The 24,872-nt window shown below is 49.0% G+C and overlaps 1 protein-coding gene across 7 annotated transcripts; it reads right to left on the reverse strand.

Annotated features, from left to right (window-relative positions):
* Nucleotides 1-4,364: 4,364 nt before the first annotated feature.
* Nucleotides 4,365-15,571, reverse strand: Zdhhc19 (zinc finger DHHC-type palmitoyltransferase 19). Of its 7 annotated transcripts, none has more exons than XM_006248447.5 (9): nt 15,124-15,571; nt 14,358-14,491; nt 13,910-14,025; nt 13,287-13,426; nt 12,315-12,487; nt 11,896-12,001; nt 5,540-5,625; nt 5,010-5,236; nt 4,365-4,552 (listed from the first exon to the last, which is right to left on the reverse strand). In XM_006248447.5, exons 1-9 carry the CDS (start codon nt 15,142-15,144, stop codon nt 4,482-4,484), a joined length of 1,074 nt encoding a protein of 357 aa, XP_006248509.1. In that variant the 5' UTR covers nt 15,145-15,571; the 3' UTR covers nt 4,365-4,481. The 7 variants fall into 7 exon arrangements, 6 of the variants coding, with proteins under 6 accessions (XP_006248509.1, XP_063126446.1, XP_038944045.1 ...); XM_063270376.1 differs by having other exon boundaries at nt 13,910-14,031; nt 14,358-14,514; nt 15,124-15,220; NM_001039259.2 differs by having other exon boundaries at nt 4,369-4,552; nt 13,910-14,031; nt 15,124-15,474.
* Nucleotides 15,572-24,872: the final 9,301 nt, after the last annotated feature.

Below are 24,872 nucleotides of genomic sequence, written 5' to 3' on the forward strand. Positions count from 1 at the left end.
AGGAGCAAGAGAGCAAAAGAGAACAAGAGAGTGAGGAGGGGGCAAGCGGCCCCTTTTATAGTGTCAGGTATACCTGGCTGTTGCCAGGTAACTGTGGGGAGGAGCATACTGGGCTGTTGCCAAGTAACTGTGGGTGGAGCTTAGACAGAAGGCTAACCAGGGCTACATCCACAGAGGTACTAGCAGTGCTTCTTGTGCTTGCTGGAGGATTAAACGAGCAAGCAGAGCATTTAACGCAACGCCTGGCCCACAGAACGGCAAAGTGACTGCAGCTACTGTTGTCGACCTTAGGATCCTGGTGCCAAGCCTCTACGTCTCTAGACCCTTCCTGTTTTACAGGCCAGGACCTGGCCGGGCTCCTCTGAAAGGGCACAAGGCAGACACCCGGAGACAGCCAAGGCTGGCCTTTCCTGAGCTGTGTGACGCCAAAAGAGGCCCTCCCTGGTTCCCTCATCCTCCGTTCCCTTCTCCCTGAAGAATAAGGGAAGGGGTTAGATAGATCGTAGGGTCCCCGCCCCCAACAGTTTGGAATCGCTCATTTCCATAGAAAAATAAAGCTGCCTCAGTCGGAAAGCGGTCAGCAATGGGTGCCTGGCTGGGCTGCAGAAGTCCCCCGGGCAGAAGCAGACAAAGACTCCCTGTACAAAGGCGGCCTCCAGCCCTCCTGCGCTGTACCCAGATCCTACGGCTTCCAGGAATCGCAATTAGGTGTTTTTTACTTGAAAGTCCTCCATTGACTTTGCGTTCCTGGAAGTTTTCATCCAGGAAAAGTCAGGGGAGGAGGGAGAGTCAAAGGGATGGAGAACGGGGAGGGCAGCGAGAAGAATGTGACAGGTAAGAGGGCGGAATGAAGAGGAAGGAAGAGGAAGGACGAGGGACTGGAGAGGTGAGAGGAGGTGAGGCTGAAGATGGAGGCCAGGACACAGAGAAACAGGAGCCAGGAACAACAAGTGGCTTTTGACTTCCTTCAGCCTGAGGCACCATGAACACAGAAGCTAAGCAGAAGCCGATTGCTTAACTGAAGTGCACAGCCATGGCCCTAAGGCCACGCTACTGCTCCTCAGGGGAGTCCCAGCTTTTATACCTAAATCTACACTCCAGTCCCTTTGGGTGATTGACATCCCAGGGGTTGACTTTCTGTAAAACAAGCTTCCCCTTGAAAAACCACCTTTCCCCCATCCCTGCTCAGCCCCAAAGGATCCAACTCTGAAAAGGGCCGAAGTGGACTCCAACATTACAGTTATGAAGCCCTAAGCAGGTCAAACAAAGCCCGCCTCATGCAGCCCTTGGGCCACTCTCAGTGATGCCCACCATTGATTGAAGCAGTCTCTGGCCAGTGCTGGAGTCTGGCTCTGCCTGCTCAATGCCTGTGACAATGTTGCGACTTGTGTCAGCTCATCTTGCTTCCTAGAGAAGCCGAGAGTCTTCACACTGAAGGAGGTGTCATGGGAAAGGGCCTGGCAGGTTTTGGCTCTCCCACTTAGCATTGCCAGGGGAAGTTACTGCTTTGTTGAAAGTTGTTTTTCTTGTCTCTAAAACTAGAATAGCAACTTAGCCGGCCGATGGAAAATAAAAGGAAACATTACGAGTGACTTAGTACAGGCTGCACAAGGCAGTGGGAACAGGGCTTCATCCCTGGGCTGCATCTGCTTGCTAAGCACTAAAGACACACAATCCCCAGATGGAGGTCTCCTAGGGGCCTGACACCGAGACCCAGGTGCCCATGAGGGTGACCAGCAAAGAACCTGTGCCCCATGAGATATGAGGAGCCTGGCTCTGACTGTCTCTGTAGTAGTCTCCTCTGCCCCATCATCCCTGCCTTGCCCCACCCTTAGCCACCACAGCCCCACCTTGGGTGGAGTGGTTAGGGCCGAGCAGGGCGGGTGAGCCAGAGGCAGTAGGGACCATTATCTGGTGCCCCAGGATGGAGAGGGCTTCAGCAGTCTCCTTATCGGCTCGCCAGCCCGGACCAAGGGCTGATGACATTCAATAGCTTATCTGGACCTGGGGCAAGAGAGCTGAGCTCTGCAGCTCCTGTGGAGGCTTCCCTGCTGGAGCAGCTGAGAGTAGGAACCAGCCAGGCTGCCATTTCAGCCATGAGGTTCTCTTGTCAGCCACTTCCTTCACTAGCCCCCAAACCCTGTCTGAGGCTGATGGTGGTAGGATGAAAGGTCTCAGCCTCATCTATGAAAGACAAAGCCTGTGACTCTGTGAGGTAAAGACTCCCTGAGGACTGCTGGCCTGAGCAAAGTGACTTCTGTCAAGCATACTAGTTGGCAGCAGGGCCAGTCAGTCACGGGAAACTTGTCCTACCCTATACGTCTCGACCTCCCAGAAGGCCATGTGGATGACCCTGGAGATAATTTTGGCTCGAGGAGCTAGCTGGCTGGGATCCTCCAGAGGGGCTCCAGCTACAGCTTGGCACATGGTCATTCTTGGCTTTGGCCCTTACTCTGAGGGTGGCAGGGCTTTCTGGGCATATGAAAGCAGGCCCCTTCCTGGGGCTCTGATAAGAGCTCTCACCTTATCTGTCAGCCAAAGACTGGGTGGGGTAAGTCTGAGAAGTGAAGGCAAGTTCTGCAAAAAGGAGGAGCAGGGACGGCAGAGAAGGTGGGAACAGAGCAACTGAAGCCCTTCCAGCCTGAGGTCTAGGGGAGGACAAAGGGCTATCAGAGAAGGGCCAGGCCCCTCCTAGCGCTGTAGAAATTCTCAATTGGAAAGAACAGAGAAACCTAGAATCTTTACCCCAGGGTCGAGTGACTGACTTTGAAGAAGTCAGGGCCTCTTGAGAATCGGAAGAAAATTACATCCCTGTCTTAAGGCCTCACTTAGAGTCAGGGAAGATAACGTGCTCCAGCCTTTGAAGGTCCCTTGCCTGAAGCCGTGTGAGTCCCCTGTAAATCTGGAGCTAGGAACCAATAAGTACAGTCCCAAGCCGGGTGGGGCTGAAGACAGCCACCCTCCCTAAAGCCCCCAGGGGCCCAGGTACCTCTCCCAAGCCAGGAAGTTGCAGGATTTAGTTCAAGCCTTGGCACAGGCTCCTGAACCCCTCTATTCCTCTGATCCAGGCCCAGGTTTCCTGGGAATCTCTCCTTTGGGAGAAGAGGAAGCCCCCTGACAGCCCCATTCTTGCCATTTTCCCGAAGTTGGGATGTTCCCTTCTGCACACACCGGAGATTCACATCTGGGCTCAAACATGCTATTCCTGCCCTTGCTGACAAGCAGTAATGCAGTTACTTTAGCCCTACAGTTAAATGTGCTCCCAAAATAACCAAGATGTGCTCCCCAGAATCATCTGAAGGGCCAAGCTGGGCTGTTTTATTTTGTTTGTTTGTTTGTTTGGGGGTGTTTGTTTGTTTGTTTGTTTGAGACAGGGTCTATATAACCCTGGCTGTTCTCAAACTCTCTGTAGATCAGACTGGCCTTGAACTTACGGAAGTCCTTCTTCCTCTGCCTCCTGAGTGCTGGAATTAAAGTCCTGAGACAGACACCTCACCAGGCCTGGGCTGACTTTTCCTACACCAATGAAATATATCCAAAACTCCCCCTAGAAAAGTTGAGCAAGGGTAAAACTGGAGAAAAGCCCCAAGCCCTCTCTAAAGAAGCTCCTGGTGTTGAAAAATGAGCTACCCAGTAACTCAGAGCACATAGATTTAACAGATTTGACCAGAAGGGGCCTGGGCCTCTAAGGACAAGTGAGTGGGGCTGGGGCCTGGAGGCTGGAGACAGGGTTGATAAGGAAATAAATCTGACTTGCGGCTTGGCTTTATTTTCTAAAGAGCTGGAGAGATGACTGTACTACACAAGGCCACACGCCGTGGCCACTAATAAGGCCAGAGATTAATGTGCTCCTCCAAGCACCTCCAGGAGCCTAACGACCCACAAGACCTTGGATCGTACCGGGGACAGGTTGGAGTATGGGAGTACATCAAAAATAGATACAGGCCTAGCATGAGGCTGATCACCCACCCCATCTTTATCCAGAGTGGCCGCTGGAATGGTACCCACACTATCCTGATGGCCTTCCAACTCAACAGGGTTCCTTGCCACAGTGCAAAGGGCCGAGCGCGTCTCGCGCGTTCCCCGGGCAGTGGGCGCCCTCTTCAGCCAGATAGAGGTACTGCAGGGCGGAGACCTTGTTCTTCCCCAGTGCAGACATGGCTGATGGTTTTTCCTCTCTCATCATCAGCCCTATCAGAAAGAATGCACTGAATACTGTCCGTCTATAGTAAGAGAGAACCTCGTGTCCCGCCCAAGGTCACGGAACCAGGCAATGATAAACCCTGAATCTGGATTTCCAGGAACCCTGGCTCACCCGTGCTTGGAGATCTTTGTCTTCTCGTTCCTTCCACAGGCCTGACACCTTTATCAGAAACCGTCAATCAATATTTAATGAGGATTGGTGGGTGTCAGTGCTCCCACCAGTGAAACAGGGGCTGGGCCCAAGTGGACCACTCGGATTCAAACTCGGAGGCGCAAGTTCAGGTGGTCCTGGCTCTGTGAGTACCGGGGTGAGCCTCATCAGCAGATTCAGCCATGGGTTGGCGTGGACCTAAACACAGAGTAAGCACATTCAGGCTTCCTCCAGCCTTCCCAGATCCAGCTCCACCCCACCCCCAACCCCTCCTTATTTCAGCCAAGCGGTGACCAGCACCTCAAAGGTCTCAGGGTTGGAAGGGAAATTCGCTCCCAATGAATACCTTATGTTCCACTACCATGTATTTCAATGACATTGAACTGTATGTAAATTTTTCGCCTAAATGGAGGATCATTCTTCAAAAACAGTATAAATCGTAGGCTAATCTCTGTCCGCATTAACAGCTGAGGAAACTCGTTCAGACCTAGTGACTGGCCCAGGGCCCAAGCCAAGTTAGGGATGAGGTCTTTTCTCCATTTTGTGAGGGGTGCCTGAGAGTATTCTAGAGCCACTTCCTTTCAAGGTTTCTCCAGATTTAAGCTCTCCTCCACCAAGCTCTGAGCACCCCAGCTTCAGGGCCAGCCGCACGCACCTCCTGGGGACTTTTCCACAGATGCAGGTAGGCTTCTCATCTCCTGGAGAGCTGCAGCCTCGCCACTCCCTGGGGGTCCCTTCCCTCGTGTGTGCCGAGGTTGGATCTGTGGCCCAGGATGACCTGGGCCACAAGGTTTGGGAGGACACGGTGGTGGGTGTTTAGTCTTCTCCTGGATTCGTTCTGTCCCCACCGGTCTTTGCAGACAGACAACTTCAGACATGTAACTGAAGAAGCAATGGGCCAGGTACAAGGAGTCAATGCCTTTCTTAGTCAGGAGTCCATCTTCCCTCTCACTCTGGGGATACATTCCATGGGGCAGCCCTGGCTCTGGCTCTTCTGGCTGCAGCTCCCTCACCCTCTCAATCTTTTGTCTTGAGGCAAAAATCAACAGAAAGGTCCCCCAGTGGTCCCAGGGGACTGGGGGGAGGGGAAGGGGTCCTGAACAATGCAAAGTCTGGGAGCTGGGATATGAGGACACTTAACTAGCTCTGGGGTCCACCGTTCAGATGTCTGGCTTCCCAACTCACTTGGGACCCAGTGGTGCACACATTGTTAGATACCAGTTCTTGGCAAAGCCCTGGTCAAAGGGGTTGTATTCCTCATGGTCCCTGCACTGGAAGGGTAGGGAGGGGAAGAGAATGTCAGAACTGGCCGGTGGGTCTCAGCAGCAACAAGCCTTCAGCCGGGCAGCTCCGGCCCAGCTGCTGCGGATCTGCAGAGAAAGGGAAGGAAGCTGGAGCAAGCTTTCCTGGGTTCCCCAGAGAAGCACCCCGATTCTGAGCAGCTCTGCCAGGGCTGGTGTTGACACTGTGCCTGTCTCTCTCCTCTCTTGCCTTCTCGGGGCTCCCGTCACTTGTACGCCCCTGTGGTGCATCCTTGGGACCGAACCCAGGGCTTTACACTTGCTAGGCAAGTGCTCTACCACTGAGCTAAATCCCTCCGCCACTCATTTTTGCTTTCTGGATGTTTGTCTTCATTGACTTTCGCCATCTGAAAGGTCAGGAGTGATGTCTGTAGTGATTTGAATCACATTTTCCCAGCCAGAGTCACATGGCCTGGGAAAACCTGTCCCAATGTGACGGCATGATGAAGTCAGGTTTAAAGTCCAAGCCCTCCCTTGACCGCTTCCTTTTTGCTTTTTTGTCTCACTCTGTAGCCCAAATCCCCTAGAACTCACTTTTGTTGCCCAGGCTAGCCTTAAACTTGCAGTGATCCCCCATGCTGTCGTTAAAGAGTACGCCACTGTGCCCCGGATTCCTGGGACACTTTAAGATAGGCCTTCTCTGTGTAACAGCCTTGTTGTCCTGGAACTCACTTTGCAGACCAGGCTGACCTTAAACTCACAGAGATCTGCCGGCTTCTGCTTTTCGAGTGTTGGGATGAAAGGCCTGCCCCAGCACCACCCAGCCTCCTGGACACTCTTAGCCAGGATCCCCTCTCCCCTCTCCACTGTTCCTTCCCACTCAACCTGAGACACTCCCCTCCCCTTGCAGGTCAAGCCTCACCCCAACTTAAGGAGCTTTAGTCACAATGAAAAATGACCCAACATCGTCTCTGCTCCCAAATGGCCTGTGCCCCATGCTCCTCTCACCAAGTCTGATCTTCAATACACCGCCAGACAGAAATTTCGCAGGCCCCATCAGGACTGTCCTGCGATAACCTGCCCAAAAGCTGTACCAACCATCACTCGATGAAAAGGTCCACCTCCTTCAAGCTGTGTGCAGCAATTTAGAGAAGCAGGTAGCTCCCTAGGAATTCTGGTTAGAAAGATTTGATACGATTGACGGACTTTTAAGTTACATGGGAAACAATCAGCTAGATGTATATGATGTATAGAAAAATGTTGATTTCTATGATACACAAATGCCTAGTTCGTAAGACCCGATCAGTCCATCTGAGTATGTTTACCGCAGGGGCATGCCCTCTCAGACACAGAGAATCCAGGAGCTCTGAGGTGCTCCCAGAGCCTCTCAGTGGCTCCAGACTTGACGCTCCAGCTCCAATTCTGTGTCTCAAATGTCTACACACTCTCCAGGACTGAACAAAGCGGCATCTTGTTCTGTTCTCTGCCTAACTGTGTGAGCTCTCTCCCTCTCTCCCTCTCTCCCTCTCTCCCTCTCTCCCTCTCTCCCTCTCTCCCTCTCTCCCTCTCTCCCTCTCTCCCTCTCTCCCCCTCTCCCTCTCCCTCTCTCTCCCTCTCCCTCTCTCCCTTTCCTCCCCCTTCTCCTCCCTCTTCTGCCCTTCCCCCTCCTCCTCTCCCTCTCTTTCCTTTTCCACCATTATGCTGAATCGTTGGTTTGTTAGATTTTTCCAGTACTTGGAAGTAATGCCAGGGCCCTGTGCTCTCTTTAAGTCGTGTATGTGCTCAACCCTGAGCCAAAGCCCCAGATCTAGATAGTTCTGGGTCTCAAAATGTTCCAGGCACTGCAGTGGGCATTGTGGGCACACTGTGAGCACCACAGCTGCTGACTTAGCTTTCTCTGTTATGCGAGCAGCTGTGAGACAGTGTCCTGAACGTTGAGGAGAGTGACCAGGGCAGCACAGAGAAAGGGACTCAATCCAGAAAAGCAAGTCCCTTGGCCTGCCAGGCAACATGGCTGCCGCCCGAGGAGCCATAGCCGAAAGTGCTGTTGCGTGTAATTCATAGCGTGCAGAGCAGGGGGCGCTCTCTGAGAGGAAGATCGCTGTGGTGCGGAGGATGGTCTAGGGCTGAAGTAGCTCCCATGTGAAGACGCAGCCACAACCATCAGGAAAGGGCACCCAGGGGAGGTTTCAGGAGGTGGAGTGGAGGCTTATGACATTACCTAAGAGCCATGCTTTGATTATAAGACAAGAGGGGTATAGAAAACCCGATGATAATAAAAATAACAGACGGGGGCGGGGGGCTCTCAGCGTGCAAGCTACTATGTAAGGTCTTACACAGGCCACTTCCGGTGGCCAAGTAACATCCCCAGGCCTCACTGCAGGTGTGTTGTAGGGTCGTGATCCAATGTGGTCTATCTACAGAGTCCTTGTTATAAGACACCAAGCAAGGGATCCAAAAGGAGCTTCAGCCTGGGAATGGCGGTTTAGAGAGAATGAGAACTAGGGTATGTGATCAGTATGAACTGGATCCAGCCAGAAAGAGAAGAGAGCCCTCTGGTGAAGCCTGAAGTACAGACTACACTTAAGTCCCTAAGTTGGAGATCCCAAGCAATGATCTGGGGCTGAGGTGGGGCTAGAACTGGAGGGCGTTAGAGGAAAGACTGCTGTCCGGCAGAGCCTGAGATGAGGGACTGACAGCAGAGAGAGGAAGCATAGTGAGTACTGGGTCGTAAGGAAGGGCTCAGCAGAGGCGGCAAAGGTGAGAGGGCAGCCAAAACTGGGTGGGTGATGCCTGAGACATGAGTGATGGGTAGAGAATGCGCTCTCTCTCTCTCTCTCTCTCTCTCTCTCTCTCTCTCTCTCTCTCTCGTTTCCCTAAAACAACCATTAGTCAAGTTACCATCTGATGAAATGGGTACAGAACCCATATGCTACAAAGTAATGACAAAAGATAACAAAAACCGAAAACTTAAATAAACCATACCCGCCAATCCCCAAAAGTGGTCATCTGAAAATACTGGCTAGCCCTAGTCTGCTCCATCAGTCAACTGAACTCTGAGGAGAACCCCAGCAGATTTGTAGACAGTGACAAGTTGATTCTCAACGTTCCCTTCAAGGACCAAAAAGCCAAGGAGCAGTTAGAGAACTCATCATATGCTGTTTCCAAAGTATAAAGCAACACTAACCAAGACAGTACAGGGTGGGCAGAAGTGTGCTATTGAGAAATAAACCACATCTCTCTGGCCAGTTCTGCTTTTATTTTTTTTTCCCCCCCTGGGGCTGGGGACCGAACCCAGTACCTTGCGCTTCCTAGGTAAGCGCTCTACCACTGAGCCAAATCCCCAACCCCATCAGTTCTGTTTTTAAATAAACATACAAAGATAATGCAGGAAGGAATCCTTTCCAGCAAGTGGTGCAGGTATGCAAACAGCAGACCTTGGGGACTGGAACGTCAGTCCAGTCCCCTGATAGCATTGTCTGCTCTGGCAGAGGACCTGGGTTCAGTCCCCCTATGGAGACTCACAATGAAACTCCAGATGCAGGGGATCTGGCGCCCTCTTTTGGACTCCACAGGCATACACGTGATAAACAGACATACATCCAGGCAAACACTAGGACACATAAAATTAAAAACAAAGCAAGCCTTTACCACATACAGAACTTAGCCCCAAAGAAATCATCAATCTAACGGTAGAATCTAAGCCCACAAAATTTCAGTAGGAAAAGCACATGAAGGCTTGGAGAGATGGCTCAGTGGTTAAGAGCACTGACTGCTTTTCCAGAGATCTTGAGTTCAAATCCCAGCAACCACATGGTGACTCACAACCATCTGTAATGAGATCTGATGCCCTCTTCTGGTGTGTCTGAAGACAGCGAAAGTGTACTTACATATAATAAATAAGTAAATCTGAAAGAAAGAAAGAAAGAAAGAAAGAAAGAAAGAAAGAAAGAAAGAAAGAAGGAAAGAAAGAAAGAAGGAAAGAAAGACACATGAATGAAATTTTGCAATCTTGGGTTTGCAAAGATTTCTTAGCGACCACACCAAACGCACATGATCCATATTTGGGGTGCACACACACAAGCACACATACCACATACACCATGCTCATGCACACATGGACATGTACACAAGCACAATTAAAAATTCTATTTGAGGGGTTGGGGATTTAGCTCAGTGGTAGAGTGCTTGCCTAGCAAGCGCAAGGCCCTGGGTTCGGTCCCCAGCTCCGAAAAAAAGAAAAAAAAATTCTATTTGAAATGGAACACGCTGAAAAGAAAACAAAATAACAAACTATGGATTTCAACAAAATATTATAAAAACACATATCTGAACCCAGAATACACAGTATTCATGAAACACATAAAGACAATAATCCAATTTTTAAATGGACAAAGTATTTTGGAGCATATATTACATCAAAGATGTACTGCTTGGCACCACCCTCATGAGGAAAACACAAATTACAGCTACAGGATGCCACCACCACACATTTACAAGATGGGCTAAAACAAACTTCCAACAGTCTCAAGTGTTGGCAAAGAGGCAGAGCAACTGGAATTCTCATATATCACTGTACGAATGCAAAGTTTGGTTTGGAAGACAGCCTGGTAGTTTGGGGTTTGTTTGTTTGTTTGCCTTTTGTTTTTTCTCTTATTGGATATATTTTTACTTACATTTTAAATGTCATCCCCTTTCCTGGTTTTACCTCCAGAAACCTGCTATCCCATCCGCCCCTCCCGCTGTTTCTATGAGGGTTCTCCCTCACCCACCCACCCACTCCCTCCCATCTCCCCGCCCTGACATTCTCCTACACTGGGGCATGGAGCCTTCACAGGACCCAGGGCCTCTCCTCCCATTGGTGCCCAACAAGGCTATCCTCGACTACATATGTGACTGGAGCCATGGGTCCCCATGTGCACTCTTTGGTTGGTGGTTTAGTCCCTGGGAGCTCTGAAGTATCTGGTTGGTTGATATTGCTGTTGTTTTTAGGGGGTTGCAAACCCCTTCAGCTCCTTCAGTCCTTTCTCTAACTCCTCCATTGGGGACCCCATTCTCAGTTAAGGGGTTGGCTGTGAGGTAGTTTGTTATAAAATGAAACACAGCTGCCAAATGACCCAGCAGTGCCACTCCTAAGAACTTACCCAACAGGAAAGCTTAAGTTCTGGACACCAATGTTTGGAGTTCATTTTCTAATTATCCCAAACTAGAAATGACGGGAAAATCCTTCCGTTGGTGCACAGATAATCTGTAGAGCATCCTACAGTACAATGCAACGCTACACAGACGAGAACGGCACAAGCGAAACTCGGGTGTGCTGTGGTAAGCAAGCCAAGGCAGAAAATGATTTCATTTGGGTGGGATTTTGAAAGATTTTTTAAAAAACAAAAAACCTGAGTGGAAAACAAACCACCATTACCGGGGGCTGTAATAGGAAGACAAACCCACTACAGAAGGCCATGAAAGAAACTTCTAGAATAACGTCATACTATTTTCAGATACCCCTACGATCACTCCGGGGTTTCTACTGCTCCAAGACTGTCCCACACTTGATTTCACAGCCTACTTTAATGTGACCGGCTGGGGGGGGGGTTTGCCCAATTGCCAGCGCTTGAATCAGAGCTGTTTCCCCACTCTCTTAACATTCTTTCAAGCCGGACTCGAAGCTATTAACTCCAGCAGCCAGCAAGATCGAAAGTTCAAGGCTTACCTGAGACTGTCTTTTTTTTTTTTTTTTTTTTTTTTTTTTTTTTTTTTTTTTAGGAGGGGAAGGGGACTTGGGATACAGCTGAGTAGTAAATCATTTACCTGGCATTTTCCAGACCCTGGGTTCAATCCCCAGTACTGGAAGGGAAAAGGTTCTGTTTTCTAGCTCCCTGGTTCTTTTCTGCAAAGCTGGCAACATTCAATCCTCTGTCTTCTGTCCCTTTGAAATCACTTCAGGATGCAGAATGGCGTAGCGGGCCTGCTTAACTCCTAGATCCTTCTCTTAGTCCAAACTACGGAGCTCTAGACTGACAATTCTTAATGTGGTCCAGGGTGTTGTCAGATAAATGCAGGATGTAGCCTTCCGCTATACCAGACCCTCACAGGCAGGCAGCCTAGAACATACAGCGGCGCACCCGGGATGGAGAGCGACCACCGGACTCCAGCAGGTGGCGCTGTGGTCCGAGCTGCCACTTAGAGTGAGTCCCCAAGGCCCTACCCTCAGGAGCCAAAGGCAATGGAAAATCAGTTCCTGAGGGCTCAGGATGCTTCCCACAGTCAGACATCTGGACGTCCACGCTCGGCCCCACATACCTTGCTCTCGTAGGAGCGCTCCGCCCTGCTCACAGATAGGGCCTGGATCAGCATCAGCAGGAAGAGTGGAATCAGGAAGCCCGCAGCGGGCACAGCCACCAGGATGCTCACCAGCTAAGGAGCCACGCCCGATCTAGGGCATTCCACCTCCACCTCCACCACTACTCCCGCTCACCCACTCTATCCCACCATGCTGTTGCTCTGCTTGTCCCTTTTAGGCCTTCATTATTCTATGGCCCTACTAGGTTCTTTTCTCTCCCTCCCCTCCTCCGCCCATTCCCCACTTTCATTGGCCCATACTGAGCCTCTGAAGTGGCTTCCTCAGCTAGCTTCATCCATCACTGACTCCACCCTCTGAGACCTTATCTCTCACCTCCCTCAACCCCTCCCCACTGCTCCTCGCGCGCGTGAGTAGATACGCCATCGCCTTGTCCAGGGAGAAGGGCAGATGGCTCGTGTGAATTAGGAACATCAGGCAGGTGACCAGCAGGGCTCCAGAGTAGAGACAGAGGAACAGGATCAGCAGCACGAAGAGGCGGAAGTTGCGGTGACCGATGCAGTTGTTGACCCATTTGCAATGGTGGTCAAAGTCCTGTTACAGGAGAGAAAGAAGCAGGCCTCCGGGACCCATCCTTCTGCCCAGCTTCCAGGGCCCCAAACAACTCGGTCCTTTGGGTCACTCACTCTTAACCTTGCCCAGACAGCGTCCCTCCACACATTTGTAAACTGGTCCGCTAGTCCAAGCTTGTATAAACTGAGACACCCACCCCCGAACCTAAACTTCCAAAGGAGGGCAGGAAAAGTCCCCAGACCGAGCCTATAGCCAATGGGTTTAGATAGCCCACGTCAGCAAATCAGGAGACTGTCCTCCCTGCCCAGTTCCCCAGGAGCAGAACATGACAGTGCCTGCACTAACGTGCCACCCTTCCCGAACAGACGCAGGCACAATGGCAGTGACCTGTGTGAGGGACCAAGAACAAGTGGACGTCATGGAAAACTTTTTTTTTTTTTTGGTTCTTTTTTTCGGAGCTGGGGATCGAACCCAGGGCCTTGCGCTTCCTAGGTAAGCGCTCTACCACTGAGCTAAATCCCCAGCCCCAAAACTTTTTTTTTTTTTAAGATTTATTTATTTATTTTATGTACAGCATTCTGCCTGCATATGTGACTGCAGGCCAGAAGAGGGCACCAGATCTCATTAGAGATGGTTGTGAGCCACCATGTGGTTACTGGGAATTGAACTCAGGACCTCTGGAAGAGCAGTCAGTGCTCTTAACCACTGAGCCATCTCTCCAACTCATCATGGAAAATTCTTACACTGATCCCTCGCCCACACAGGATGAGGCTCCAGGTTCTGGCCAGGTCTACGTGACAGGCAGTGAGGGGACACTCACCTCGACACAAATGTTGCACCATGGGCAGTGGTAGGTACGGGGCGGGCGATGGAAGAGGCACTTTGGGCACCATTCCAGGCGGAAAGCCCTTTGGTTCACTCGCACCACATGCACGGTCCTGGGATCCTCACTGACGGAGCCTGACATGGGAGAGAGTTAGGCCGCTGACCTGACACTCCTGCTCTGGGCAGCCCTACAGCAGCCCTTCAGCAGTCCTGGGCACAGGGGATATGAGGAAGAGTTGGACAGAGAATTCCTAACCTTACCGAGCAAGCTGACCATCAGGGAGGGGGAGGAGAGAGGGGGGACCGTACTGGTGGATGGGCGGGGCATGCTCCTGTGTGGGGAACTCTGCCTTTCAAAGGTTAGTAGCACTTGGAGCTCTGTGTAGTGAAGAGGGCGCGTAAACGGCATGGTTTGGACAAGCCTACAGGTTTCTCTCTCAGCCTGCACAGCCCACTCTTCTGAAGCAGCTGGAAGGTTCTTGTATTGTTGTGTTTTCAACACCTCGGTGGCTCGGAAAATGAGATGTTAGGGCAGAAAAGCGTTGCCTCAGGGTGAAGTCCTGAGGCGAGAGGCTGGAGGTGGGGTGCCAGCTCCTTCCAAGGGGGCTGAGTCCTCACCTCGATGTAAGATACCCGGGTCTGAGAAATTGAGCGAGACGAGACTGAAGAAGGTGAGGATGAAGAGTGGTCCTGTGACCGCGGGAAAGACCCACTCCCCGTTCTGAACCAGCCACCTACAACTGAGACCAGAGCCACTTTCAGTTTGGAGATGGAGTAGCCCAGAGCTCCTCCCCAGACCCTGTCCAGCTTAAAACCGGCTCTAAGAATCCAGGCGAGGGGCGGACTCACAGGGGCCCCACCAAACGCCGCCGGCAGCATCACTAGATACGTTTATCTGCCCCCACCATGCACCAGTGCTCCAGAACTCTACGCCTGCGCATTTCTTTCCCTCTAACTAGATCGATGTTCCCCAGGCCTTCTAGTGCTCCTTCCTGCAATTCCCCTGCCTCTGGACTTTAATTCCTGTCTTGCATAAGAAACCCAACGGATGACACGGGACACTCACGGAAATCCGAAGAAAAGGCCACTCAAGAACACCAGCAGAGATACATTGAAGGCAGCAAACAGGCTCGGGAAGAACCATGAAAGAGGGATCTCGGGCAGCTGTTGTGGTTCCTTCACAGGGGTCACAGCGTCATCCTTTAAGAAAGGCACGGCTAGGGCTGGAGAGATGGCTCAGTGGTTAAGAGCACTGAACTGCTCTTCTGAGGTCCTGAGTTCAAATCCCAGCAACCACATGGTGGCTCACAACCATCTGTAACGTGATCTGATGCCCTCTTCTGGTGTGTCTGAAGACAGCCACGGTATACTTATATATAATGAATAAAATAAATCTTAAAAAAAAAAAAGGCACGGCTAGGGCAGAGGACATGGCTCAATGGGAAAGGGCTTGCTGTGCAAGTGTATGGATTCGAACTCAGTTCTCAGGTCTCAGTAAAAGCAGAGTTTATCTGTGTTCACACACATGCACATAACTTCAGCAGCCACAAGAGGGTCCCTGGGGCTTACTGACCAAGGGGGTCCAGCTAAATTGGCAGGCTCCAGGTAGAGCAAGAGACCTTGTCTCAAAAAGTGAGGTGAGTGGGGTTGGGGATTTAGCTCAGTGGTAGAGCGCTTGCCTAGCAAGCGCAAGGCCCTGGGTTCGGTCCCCAGCTCCGAAAAGAAAAGAAAAGAAAAGAAAAGAAAAAAGTGAGGTGAGATTAATTAACTAGGGAAGACAACTGACTTTGGAGCACGCACACGCACACGTGGGACGTGACTCCCATACTCACAGGTAGGGGATGAGACGTCATTCTAGCTGCTCTCTCCCTTAAGGACTCAGAATTTCATTGCCATAGCAACAGAAGCCACAGCCCAGGAGAGAGGAAAAAAGAGATCTCAGTGTGATGTCACAGAGGTAGAGGGACGGTGGCTCTGGCTACTTCTGGTCACTTTCGATATTGACCATCTCCTCCTCCCCATCACTTATGCCAGAGTCCAAGGAGCCTCAGCTGTGCCTCCTTGGAGGCTGCTGGGGTTCATCCCCCAGAAATTCACGTACTGAGCCCTGTTGGTGTGCCGGAGACGTTAAGAGAGGGGTTAGCAAAGATACTGAGTCTCAGAGGGATTTATGTGAAGTCTTCATGGGACTGATCCCTCCCCAGTCACAGAATCTCTGTCACATGACTTCCCTGAGTTCCAAACCAGCCTGGCCTAGAGATCGAGTTCCAGGACTGTCGGGGTCCAGCCTCAACACAGGATCTCAACTAGGCGCAGGGATATCTGGAAGGCGCATAATAAATATACACAGACTGCTCTCTGGGTACAAACTGACAGGCAATTTTTCAAGGCTTAAAGTTACTTTCTCTTCTCTCTGAGAATCTTCATACACACCTCACATTCTCCACTCCACATGCTCTTCTCGTTCTCTCTCTCTCTCTCTCTCTCTCTCTCTCTCTCTCACACACACACACACACACACACACAATTTCATGTACCTCACGCTCTCCGCTCGCTCTCCACGTGCTCTTTACATGTTCACACATGCTCTCTCACTCGCTCTCTCTCTCATTCTTCCCTCATACGTCCCTCACTCACTCTCTAGCCTTTCTCTTGCCCCAGTCTTTTATTGAGCCTCCAAAAGCAGGTAAAAAAAAAAAAAAGACATGGTAAAATCATTGCCAAATCAAATTCAAAAGAAAAAACACATCCCACAAAGAATTAAGAATTACAGTTATTGGGGCTGGGTTAAGAGCACTGACTGCTCCTCCAGAGGTCCTGAGTTCAAATCCCAGCAACCACATGATGGGTCACAACCATCTGTAATGGGATCTGATGCCCTCTTCTGGTGTGTTTGAAGACAGCTACAGTGTACTCATATAAATAAAATAATTAAATCTAAAAAAAAAATTACAATTGTTCTCCAAAGTTTCAAGCTTTCCTGATTCCAAAATAATAATAATTTCAAACTTATCATTATTTAAACTTTAACTTTTGATTTATTATACTTCAGAACTCAGAATTCCGAGCTCAGCTACCTGCATTTTCCTGGGAAGCTCTAATGATAAATGACATGGGCAAAGCTGCCAGGCAGTGGCCAGAAAGAATCAAGTTAACCCTTAACTCAGTAGTTCCGCTAGCTTTCTGTTCCTTGCACACAATGACTCTCGTAAGAGTCCCAGTATTTTGACTTAGTTTTCCTAGTATATAATGTTATGTATTCTATACTTCCTTATCCAGGAACCACTCTCAAATGTTATGCAAAACTTATTTCATAGCTTCAATAACTTTTTCATTTCTTGGGGTCCCAATGTTGACTCTAATTCATTTTCTAATAATTTCTTCAAACTTTCTTGGCAAGTCAAGCATTAATCTGGAACTACCATTGTGCAGTTATTACATTGTTTCCAAGATGAGAACACACAGCATGCACCTGGGCCCTTAGGGCTGTGCTGTGCCCCTATGCCTCAATTTCCAATTGTTTAAGAATCATAACATCAAGGAACATATAGTTTCACAGAATTCGCCAGAGCAGAAGGAGAAAGAAGTAGGAAAGTCAGATATAATAGAATAATTATGCACACCAACGCCAACTGAAAGGCAGTCATGCACAAATGAAATCTATGCAGCCGTTGTCCAGGGCTAAGGTTAGGAGAAATGGGAGCAACCAGTTTTTACAGAGAGCTGCTGTGGGCTACTGAGATGTCTCCATCCCGGCCTACTGCAGGCAGCCTCTTATTTCATAGGCGGGTCCCCTGGAGGGGTGTGTCTCCTGCTTCTCAGGGTCCCAGATGCCACCCTTTTAAACAAGGAACTGCCTCGGACATCTGAAATGTCTCCATCCCGGCCGGCCTACTGCTGGCAGTCCCTGTCATGGTATGCTGTCCCCAGAACAGGACAGCCAGGACTACACAGAGAAATCCTGTTTTGAAAACAAACAAACAAACAACATCAAAAGTAGGTACAAACAGAGAATTCTCAACAGAGGAATTCTCAAATGGCTGAGAAGCACTTAAAGAAGTGTTCAACATTCTTTGTGGTCAGGGAATTGCAAATCAAAATGCCTCCAAGATTCTACCTTAGACCTGTCAGAATGGCTAAGAACAAACACTCAAGCAACAGCTCATGCTGGTGGGGATGTGGAGCAAGAGAGACACTCCTCCATTGTATGGATACAAACTTGTACTGACAATTTGGAAATATTAGGCAGTTTCTCAAAAAAAAAAATGGGAATAGATTTACCTCAAATCCCAGCTATACCACTCCTGGGCATAAGGATTATTGTTCAATTTTGTCCACAGCAACATTAATTGTAATAGCCAGAAACTGGAAACAGCTTATATATCCCTCAACCGAGGAATGGATTAAAAAAATGTGGTGAATTTGCACAATGGAGTATTACTCAGCTGTTAAACATATCATGAAATTTATAGGCAAAAGCATGGGAAAATCATCCTGAGTGAGGTAACCCAAATCCAGAAAGACAAACATGGTATGTATTCACTTATAAGGGGACATTAGCCATAAAGCACAGGGTAACCATGCTACAATCCAGACCGAGGAAAGGTTTGGGGGGTGGGGCAGGGATGGATCTTCCTGCGGAGGAGAAATGGAGTAGACATCATGGATGGACATCCATTCAGGGACCGGGGAACCACCCAGAACAGGTGGGCTCAGGTGTGAGGGAGAAGAGAGGGAGAGACTACTGAGAGAGACGGCCGGGATGGGGGGTCCTCTCAGGGCTGAGTTAGAAATCTACTGCAATGGAAACTCCCAGGAATCCATGATGGTGGCCCTAGCTCGTAGCAATGGGAGTATGGAGCCCAAACTGGCCATCTCCTGTAACTAGGCAAGACTTCCAATGAAGGGACTGGGACAGCAACCCAATCACAAATCCTTCAACTTACAATTTGTCCTGCCTACAAAGTGTGCTGGGGTAAGGTAGTGCAGAAATTGTGGGAGTGTTCAATCAACAACTGGTCCAGCTTGAGACCCATGCCAGAGAGGGAGCCCACCTCAGACACTGCCTGGACGGCCAGGAACCAGAGGTCAGATAGCTCAGAGACCTAGGATAGAACCAAAAATGCTGGGGTGGGTGGTGGGGGAAAGGGTGCCTAATAATATTCTGTTGTACTCATAGACAGGACCTAAGGCACCCCATCTGCCCCCTGCAGAACACACACACACACACACACACACACACACACACACACACACACACACACACACAAAGTAACAGGCAATACATACTCACTTAACAATGCTAACCAAGACAACTTTAAAGATCAGCTCAGTTGGAGATAAAAGTTTGAAAAGTTCGGGGCTTTCTGTGTGTGATAATTAACTAGCTGATTCTGGCTAATAATTGGAGCTAATAATCATTTATTTTAACCAGAATATGATTCCTTCTAGATAGTTACCAAGCTAACCCAAGCAACTGCCAAGAAGAGCTCCCCTTTCGGTGGGTGTCCAGACAGGTTCTCTGTGTAGCCCTGGCTGTCCTGGAACTCACTCTGTAGGCCAGCCTTAAACTCAAGAGATCCTCCTGCCTCTGCCTCCTGAGCACTGGGATTAAAGGCTTGCAACATCAGGCCAGGCTCAGAAGCCCTTCTTTTTATTTTTTTTAAGATTTATTTATTTATTCTATAAATGTACACTCTATCTGTTTTCAGACAAATCAGAAGAGGGAATCAGATCTCATTACAGATGGTTGTGAGCCACCATGTAGTTGCTGGGATTTGAACTCAGGACCTCTGGAAAAGCAGTCAGTGCTCTTAACCACTGAGCCATCTCTGCGTAGCCCTGGCTACTGTCCTGGAACTCGGTCTATAGACCAGGCTGCCCTCAAATACACAGAGATCCATCTGCCTCTGCCTCCTGAGTGGTGGGATTAAAGGCGTGTGTCACCACTCAGTTGGAAGCATGATTCTTATGTGCAGAAAAGTACAAAGTACAGGTGAAAAGGACAAAGAAGACCTAAGTTAATAACGATCCCGTGTTGATGGTTAGAAGACTAGACATCGTTAGGATAGCACTCGTCTCCAACTAGTTGGTACATCAGTGCCAGTTCCTTTTTTCTTTTCTCTGTTCATCCAAGACAAGATCTCTTGTACCCCAAGCTGGTATCCAAGTCGGTACTGAATCAAGGATGGCTTTAAACCTCTTATCCTCCCACGTGGACCTTGGAAAGGTGGGGTTACAGGTGTGCATTACTTGCTTGTGTGATGCCGAGGATGGAACCCAAGGCTTCAGGAGTACCAGGCAAGCGCTCTACCGAGTGAGCTACACCCCCATTTCTGGGAGAAGCTATCACTGGAATTCTTCCATTTGCATTTTTTCAAGTGGGTGTGCACATGTGTGTGTATTTGTGCTTTTGCATGGATATGGGCGTATGTGTATGCGTGGAGCATACACATGTGTGCACATGTATGTGGAGGCTTGAGGTTATCCTGTTCTTTGAGACAGGATTCCTCAATAAAACCTAGAGCTTGTCAACATGGCTAATCCTGCTAGCCGGCCTGCTTTGCAGATCTCCTGTCTCTGTTTACTGAAGCTGGAATCATAGGTGGATTCCTGGGGACCTGAACTCTGGTCCTCTCCCATTTGCTTAGCAAGCACATTAATCACTGAACCATTTTTTTTGACAGATGTTTCATGGACCAAGGCTGGGGTCCTTAGCAAGAACAAGTGTTCTTAACCACTGAGCCGTGTCTCCAGCCCAAGAGTAGACTTTTGTCCCCCATTTTTTATTGGATATTTTCTTTATCCACATTTTAAATGTAATCCTTTTTCCCTGTTGTCCCCTCCAGAAATCCCTTATCCCATCCCCCGACCCCTTGCCTCCATGAGGGTGCTCCCCCACTCACTCACTCACTCACTCACTCACTCACTCACTCACTCACTCTGCCTCCCCGCCCTGGCATTCCCCCTACACTGGGGCATCAAGCCTTCACAGGACCAAGGGCTTCTCCTCCCTTTGATGCCATCCTCTACTGGAGCCATGGGTCTCTCCATGTGTACTCTTTGGTTGGTGGTTTAGTCCTTGGGAGCTCTGGGGACGTCTGGTTGGTTGATATTGTTGTTCTTCCTATAGGGTTGCAAACCCCTTCAGCTCCTTCACTCCTTTCTCCAACCCCTCCATTGGGGACCCCATTCTCAGTTCAATGGTTGACTGTGAGCATCTGCCAGAGCCTCTCAGGAGACAGCTATATCAGGCTCCAGTTAGCATGCACCTCTTGGCATCCTCAATAGTGACTGGGATTTGTGACTGCATGTGGGATGGATCCCCATGTGGGAAGTCTCTGGATGGCCTTTTCCTCAGTCTCTGCTCCACACTTTGTCTCCGTATTTCCTCTTGTGAGTATTTTGTTCCCCTTCTAAGAAGTACTGAAGCATCCATGTTCTTTCTTCTACTTGAGCTTCACTGTGGTCTGTAAATTGCATCTTGAGTGTTCCGAGCTTTTGGGCTAATATCCACTTCTCAGTGAGTGCATACCATGTGTGAAGAGCAGGCTTTTCAGTAAACGGTGCTAGAACGACTGAAGAGTCATGTGTGAAAGACTCAACCACAGGACTGAGGCTGCAACTCAGTGCCAGATTTCTTACCTAACGTGCGAGACCTTAGGTTCAATGCCCAGTATTGCCAGGAAAAAGATTAACTGCATCCTATATAAAAAATTAATTCAAAGTGCTTCAGAGACCTAATGTAAGGTTTAGAACTATTAAACTCTTAGAAGAAATAAAAGTTGTAATGTAATGGAAGGAAGAAAAGAAGGGAAGGAGGGAAGAGGGTGAATGAGGAGGGAAGATGATAGGGACAGTGAGAGGGCTCAGTGGGTACGGCTTGCTGCTTAAGCTCCAGGACCTGAGCTCAGATCTTTAGGATCCAAGTAAAAGCCAGACACAAGAGCACCGGTCTATGACCTGGTACCAGAGAGCAGAGATAGTGGATTTGGCGGCTCACTGTCCACTTGTCTATCTCCAGGCTCAGAAAGAGCATGCTTCAAAAGAGAAGAACCAGTATCAACCTCTGGTTTCCACACACACATGCATGGACAAACAAAAATGGATAAACACACACACACACACAGCACACACACATACATTACACCCACATACATCTGTCTCTCACACGCACACACACATCTCTCAAACATGCGCGTGCACACACACAGGCATATCACGCACACATATACACACATACATCTCTCTCATACACACATATCACACACATACACATACATCACACACACATACACCCACATACATCTCTCTCTCACACACATACACACACATATCTCTCTCACACATATCTCTCACACACACATACATACACACATGCATATCACACACATATACACACACATACATCTCTCTTACACACACATACACACACATATCTCTCTCACACATATCTCTCACACACACATACACACATGCATATCACACACATATACACACACATACATCTCTCTCACACACACGCACACACACACACATCTCTCTCTCACACACACACACATACATCTCTCACACACATACACACACATCTCTCTCACACACATGCATACACACATATCACACACATATACACACACATACATCTCTCTCACACACGTGCACACACACATCTCTCTCACACACACATACATCTCTCACACACATGCATACACACACATATCACACACATATACACACACATACATCTCTCTCACACACACACACACACACACAGATCGTGTTAGGAATCACGATCTCCCCTCTTTTTAAATGTTTTTTATTTAAATTAAATGTTTTACATTTTTAAAAAAGATGAACCAAATATCTTAGTCAGGATTTCTTTTTTTTAAAGATTTATTTATTTATTTATTATATATCAGTACACTGTCACTATCTTCAGACACACCAGAAGAGGGCATCAGATCTCATTACAGATGGCTGTGAACCACCATGTGGCTGCTGGGATTTGAACTCAGGACCTCTAGAAGAGCAGTCGGTGCTCTTAACCATGGAGCCATCTCTCCAGCCCCTTACATTTTTAAATGTTATTTTTTTTTGTTATTGTGTTGTGCACATGTGTGTGCAGAGTATTTGTATGTCGTCAGCAGTCATGTTATCACCAGTCACCAAATACAATGTGTGTACCCTTTAAAAGGTCCCTGCCTTCAAGGTCTGCTTTCTCTCTGTCTCTGTCTCTCTGTCTCTCTCTGTCTCTCTGTCTGTCTGTCTCTGTTTGTCTCGCTGTCTGTCTGTCTGTCTCTCTGTCTCTGTCTGTCTCTCTGTCTCTCTGTCTCTGTCTCTCTCCGTCTCTCCGTCTCTCTGTGTCTCTGTGTCTCTGTCTGTCTGTCTGTCTGTCTCTCTCTGTCTCTCTGTGTTTCTGTCTGTCTGTCTCTCTCGGTCTCTCTCATCCCTGCTCTGAATCAAACTTTTGCTCCCCCTCAGCCCCTTGCATCTCCTGCGTGAGATCTGTTTGCACGGTGTGGTTGCCGAGCAATTACTTGGCCTCAGTCCACCAAGGCATTCTTCCTTCCACCGTGAAACCCTCACAACATCCACTCCCAGCCTTCTGGGTGCAAAACAAGCGTGTGCATCTTTGTTGTCACAGAGGCAAGCCGGTGTGCTTAGCATTTCTGGTTTTGCTAGTGCGCGTCTGTGAGCTTTAGGACCTCGTCCTGCTCCTGGGCTCCTTGTGCACCCTCAGAGTAGACTATGCTACAGCTGCAGTGAAAAACGCTGTGGTGTTTCCCAAGAAACTGCATCAGAATGGAACCACCAGTTGCCTGATCAGCCCATAGTGGGGTGTGTGGGAAACAACGCTGAACAGTCTCAGATGCATGTGTGTCTGCTCTCCGAACAACATTGCTCAGAGCCGTTAAGACTCAGTGTCCGTCAACAGGCAGCGTTTAGAACTATAAAACTCTTAGAAGAAATACAAGTTGTGGGAGATTTTAGGGAGTGAAAATGCGGGCAATCAAAATAGATGAGGAACCTCAACCTGGACTGGCTGATTTTGTTAACTTGACACAAGCTGGAGTTATCACAGAGTAAGGAGCCTCCCTTGAGGAAAGGCCTCCATGAGACCCAGCTGTAAGGCATTTTCTCAACAAGTGATCAAGGGTGGGAGGGCCCAGCCCGTTGTAGGTGGTGCCATCCCTGGGCTGGTAGCCTTGGGTTCTATAAGAAAGCAGGCTGAGCAAGCCAGGGGAAGCAAGCCAGTAAGTAACATCCCTCCATGGCCTCTGCATCAGCTCCTGCTTCCTGACCTGCTTGAGTTCCAGTCCTGACTTCCTTTGGTGATGAACAGCAATGTGGAAGTGTAAGCTGAATAAACCCTTTCCTCCCCAACTTGCTTCTTGGTCATGATGTTTGTGCAGAAATAGAAACCCTAGGATACAACCTTACCCAGGAAGAATGCTCTGTACAGTGCACTACCAACAGGCCTTGACTGATCTGACAGTGTTCTGCTAAGTCAGTGCTAGGGACCACCTTAAAAAAATAAATACCACACGAGATGGTTAAATGAGTAGGGTTTTTTTTTTTTAAACATTTTGTTTGTTTATTAACGTAAAGATAGGATTTTATTCTGTAGCCTAGGCTGGCTTCCAAGTTAAAAATGAAATCGCACAACAAAGTCATTATTTTATACAATTAACATATGCTGGTTTAAAGTACTACAAAAAAAAAAAATGAAGGTTGATTGGTTCTTATTAGTTCTAAAAGTATGGGGCTGGAGAGATGGCTCAGCGGTTAAGAGCACTGACTGCTCTTCCAGAGGTTCTGAGTTCAATTCCCAGCAACCACATGGTGGCTCACAACCATCTGTAAAGAGATCTGGTGCCCTCTTCTGGTGTGTCTGAAGACAGCTACAGTGTACTTATATATAATAAATAAATAAATCTTTAAAAGTATGGCTGGCAGCTGGCTGTCCAAAGCTCTCAGGAGAATTTGGCTGGCCCAGCTGGGCCTTCCTAGTTGTGGGACCTTGATGAGCAGGCTGACACTCTGGCCCAACTTGACACACTGTAAAGGGACAGCTACTTAGAGAGACGTTGGGCAGGACAGGGACATCCGCTAAGCTGCCTCCCTCCACCTGCGCCATCTCCCTCGGGGTCTCTGGCCTTGCCTCAAGCCCCTCCCAACCCTCTCTTGCCCTCCTGTTTTGAGAATATCACCTCCAGGGAAGTCTAAAGTTCAAGGCTATTGAGTGGTTTAAGCTCAAGGCTTCTCACCAGCCACAGAGGAATGACCTGAGGTATGTTCTGGTGGAAGTGGCTTGAGTCAGCTCGTGTCTCCTAGGTGTGGCCGAGGCCACTGACCCTCAGTGTCAGCATCCTTACTTTCTTTTCCTGCCCTTCCCTACACCTCCACATGAGGTAGCTGGGCCCCTGAGACCTGTACTCCCGCCATGTTACTGCCGTAACTCCCAAGGACACAATGCTCCCAAGGCTCACTCTCTAAAATCTCCCACTGAGCCTCCACAGCCAAGTCCCTGCTACCCTGGTGCATTTGCCTCTGCTCATTGGCATCATGGGGTCTCCCACTG

Source organism: Rattus norvegicus, chromosome 11, assembly GCF_036323735.1.
Source record: "Rattus norvegicus strain BN/NHsdMcwi chromosome 11, GRCr8, whole genome shotgun sequence".
Classification (NCBI taxonomy): Eukaryota; Metazoa; Chordata; class Mammalia; order Rodentia; family Muridae; genus Rattus; species Rattus norvegicus.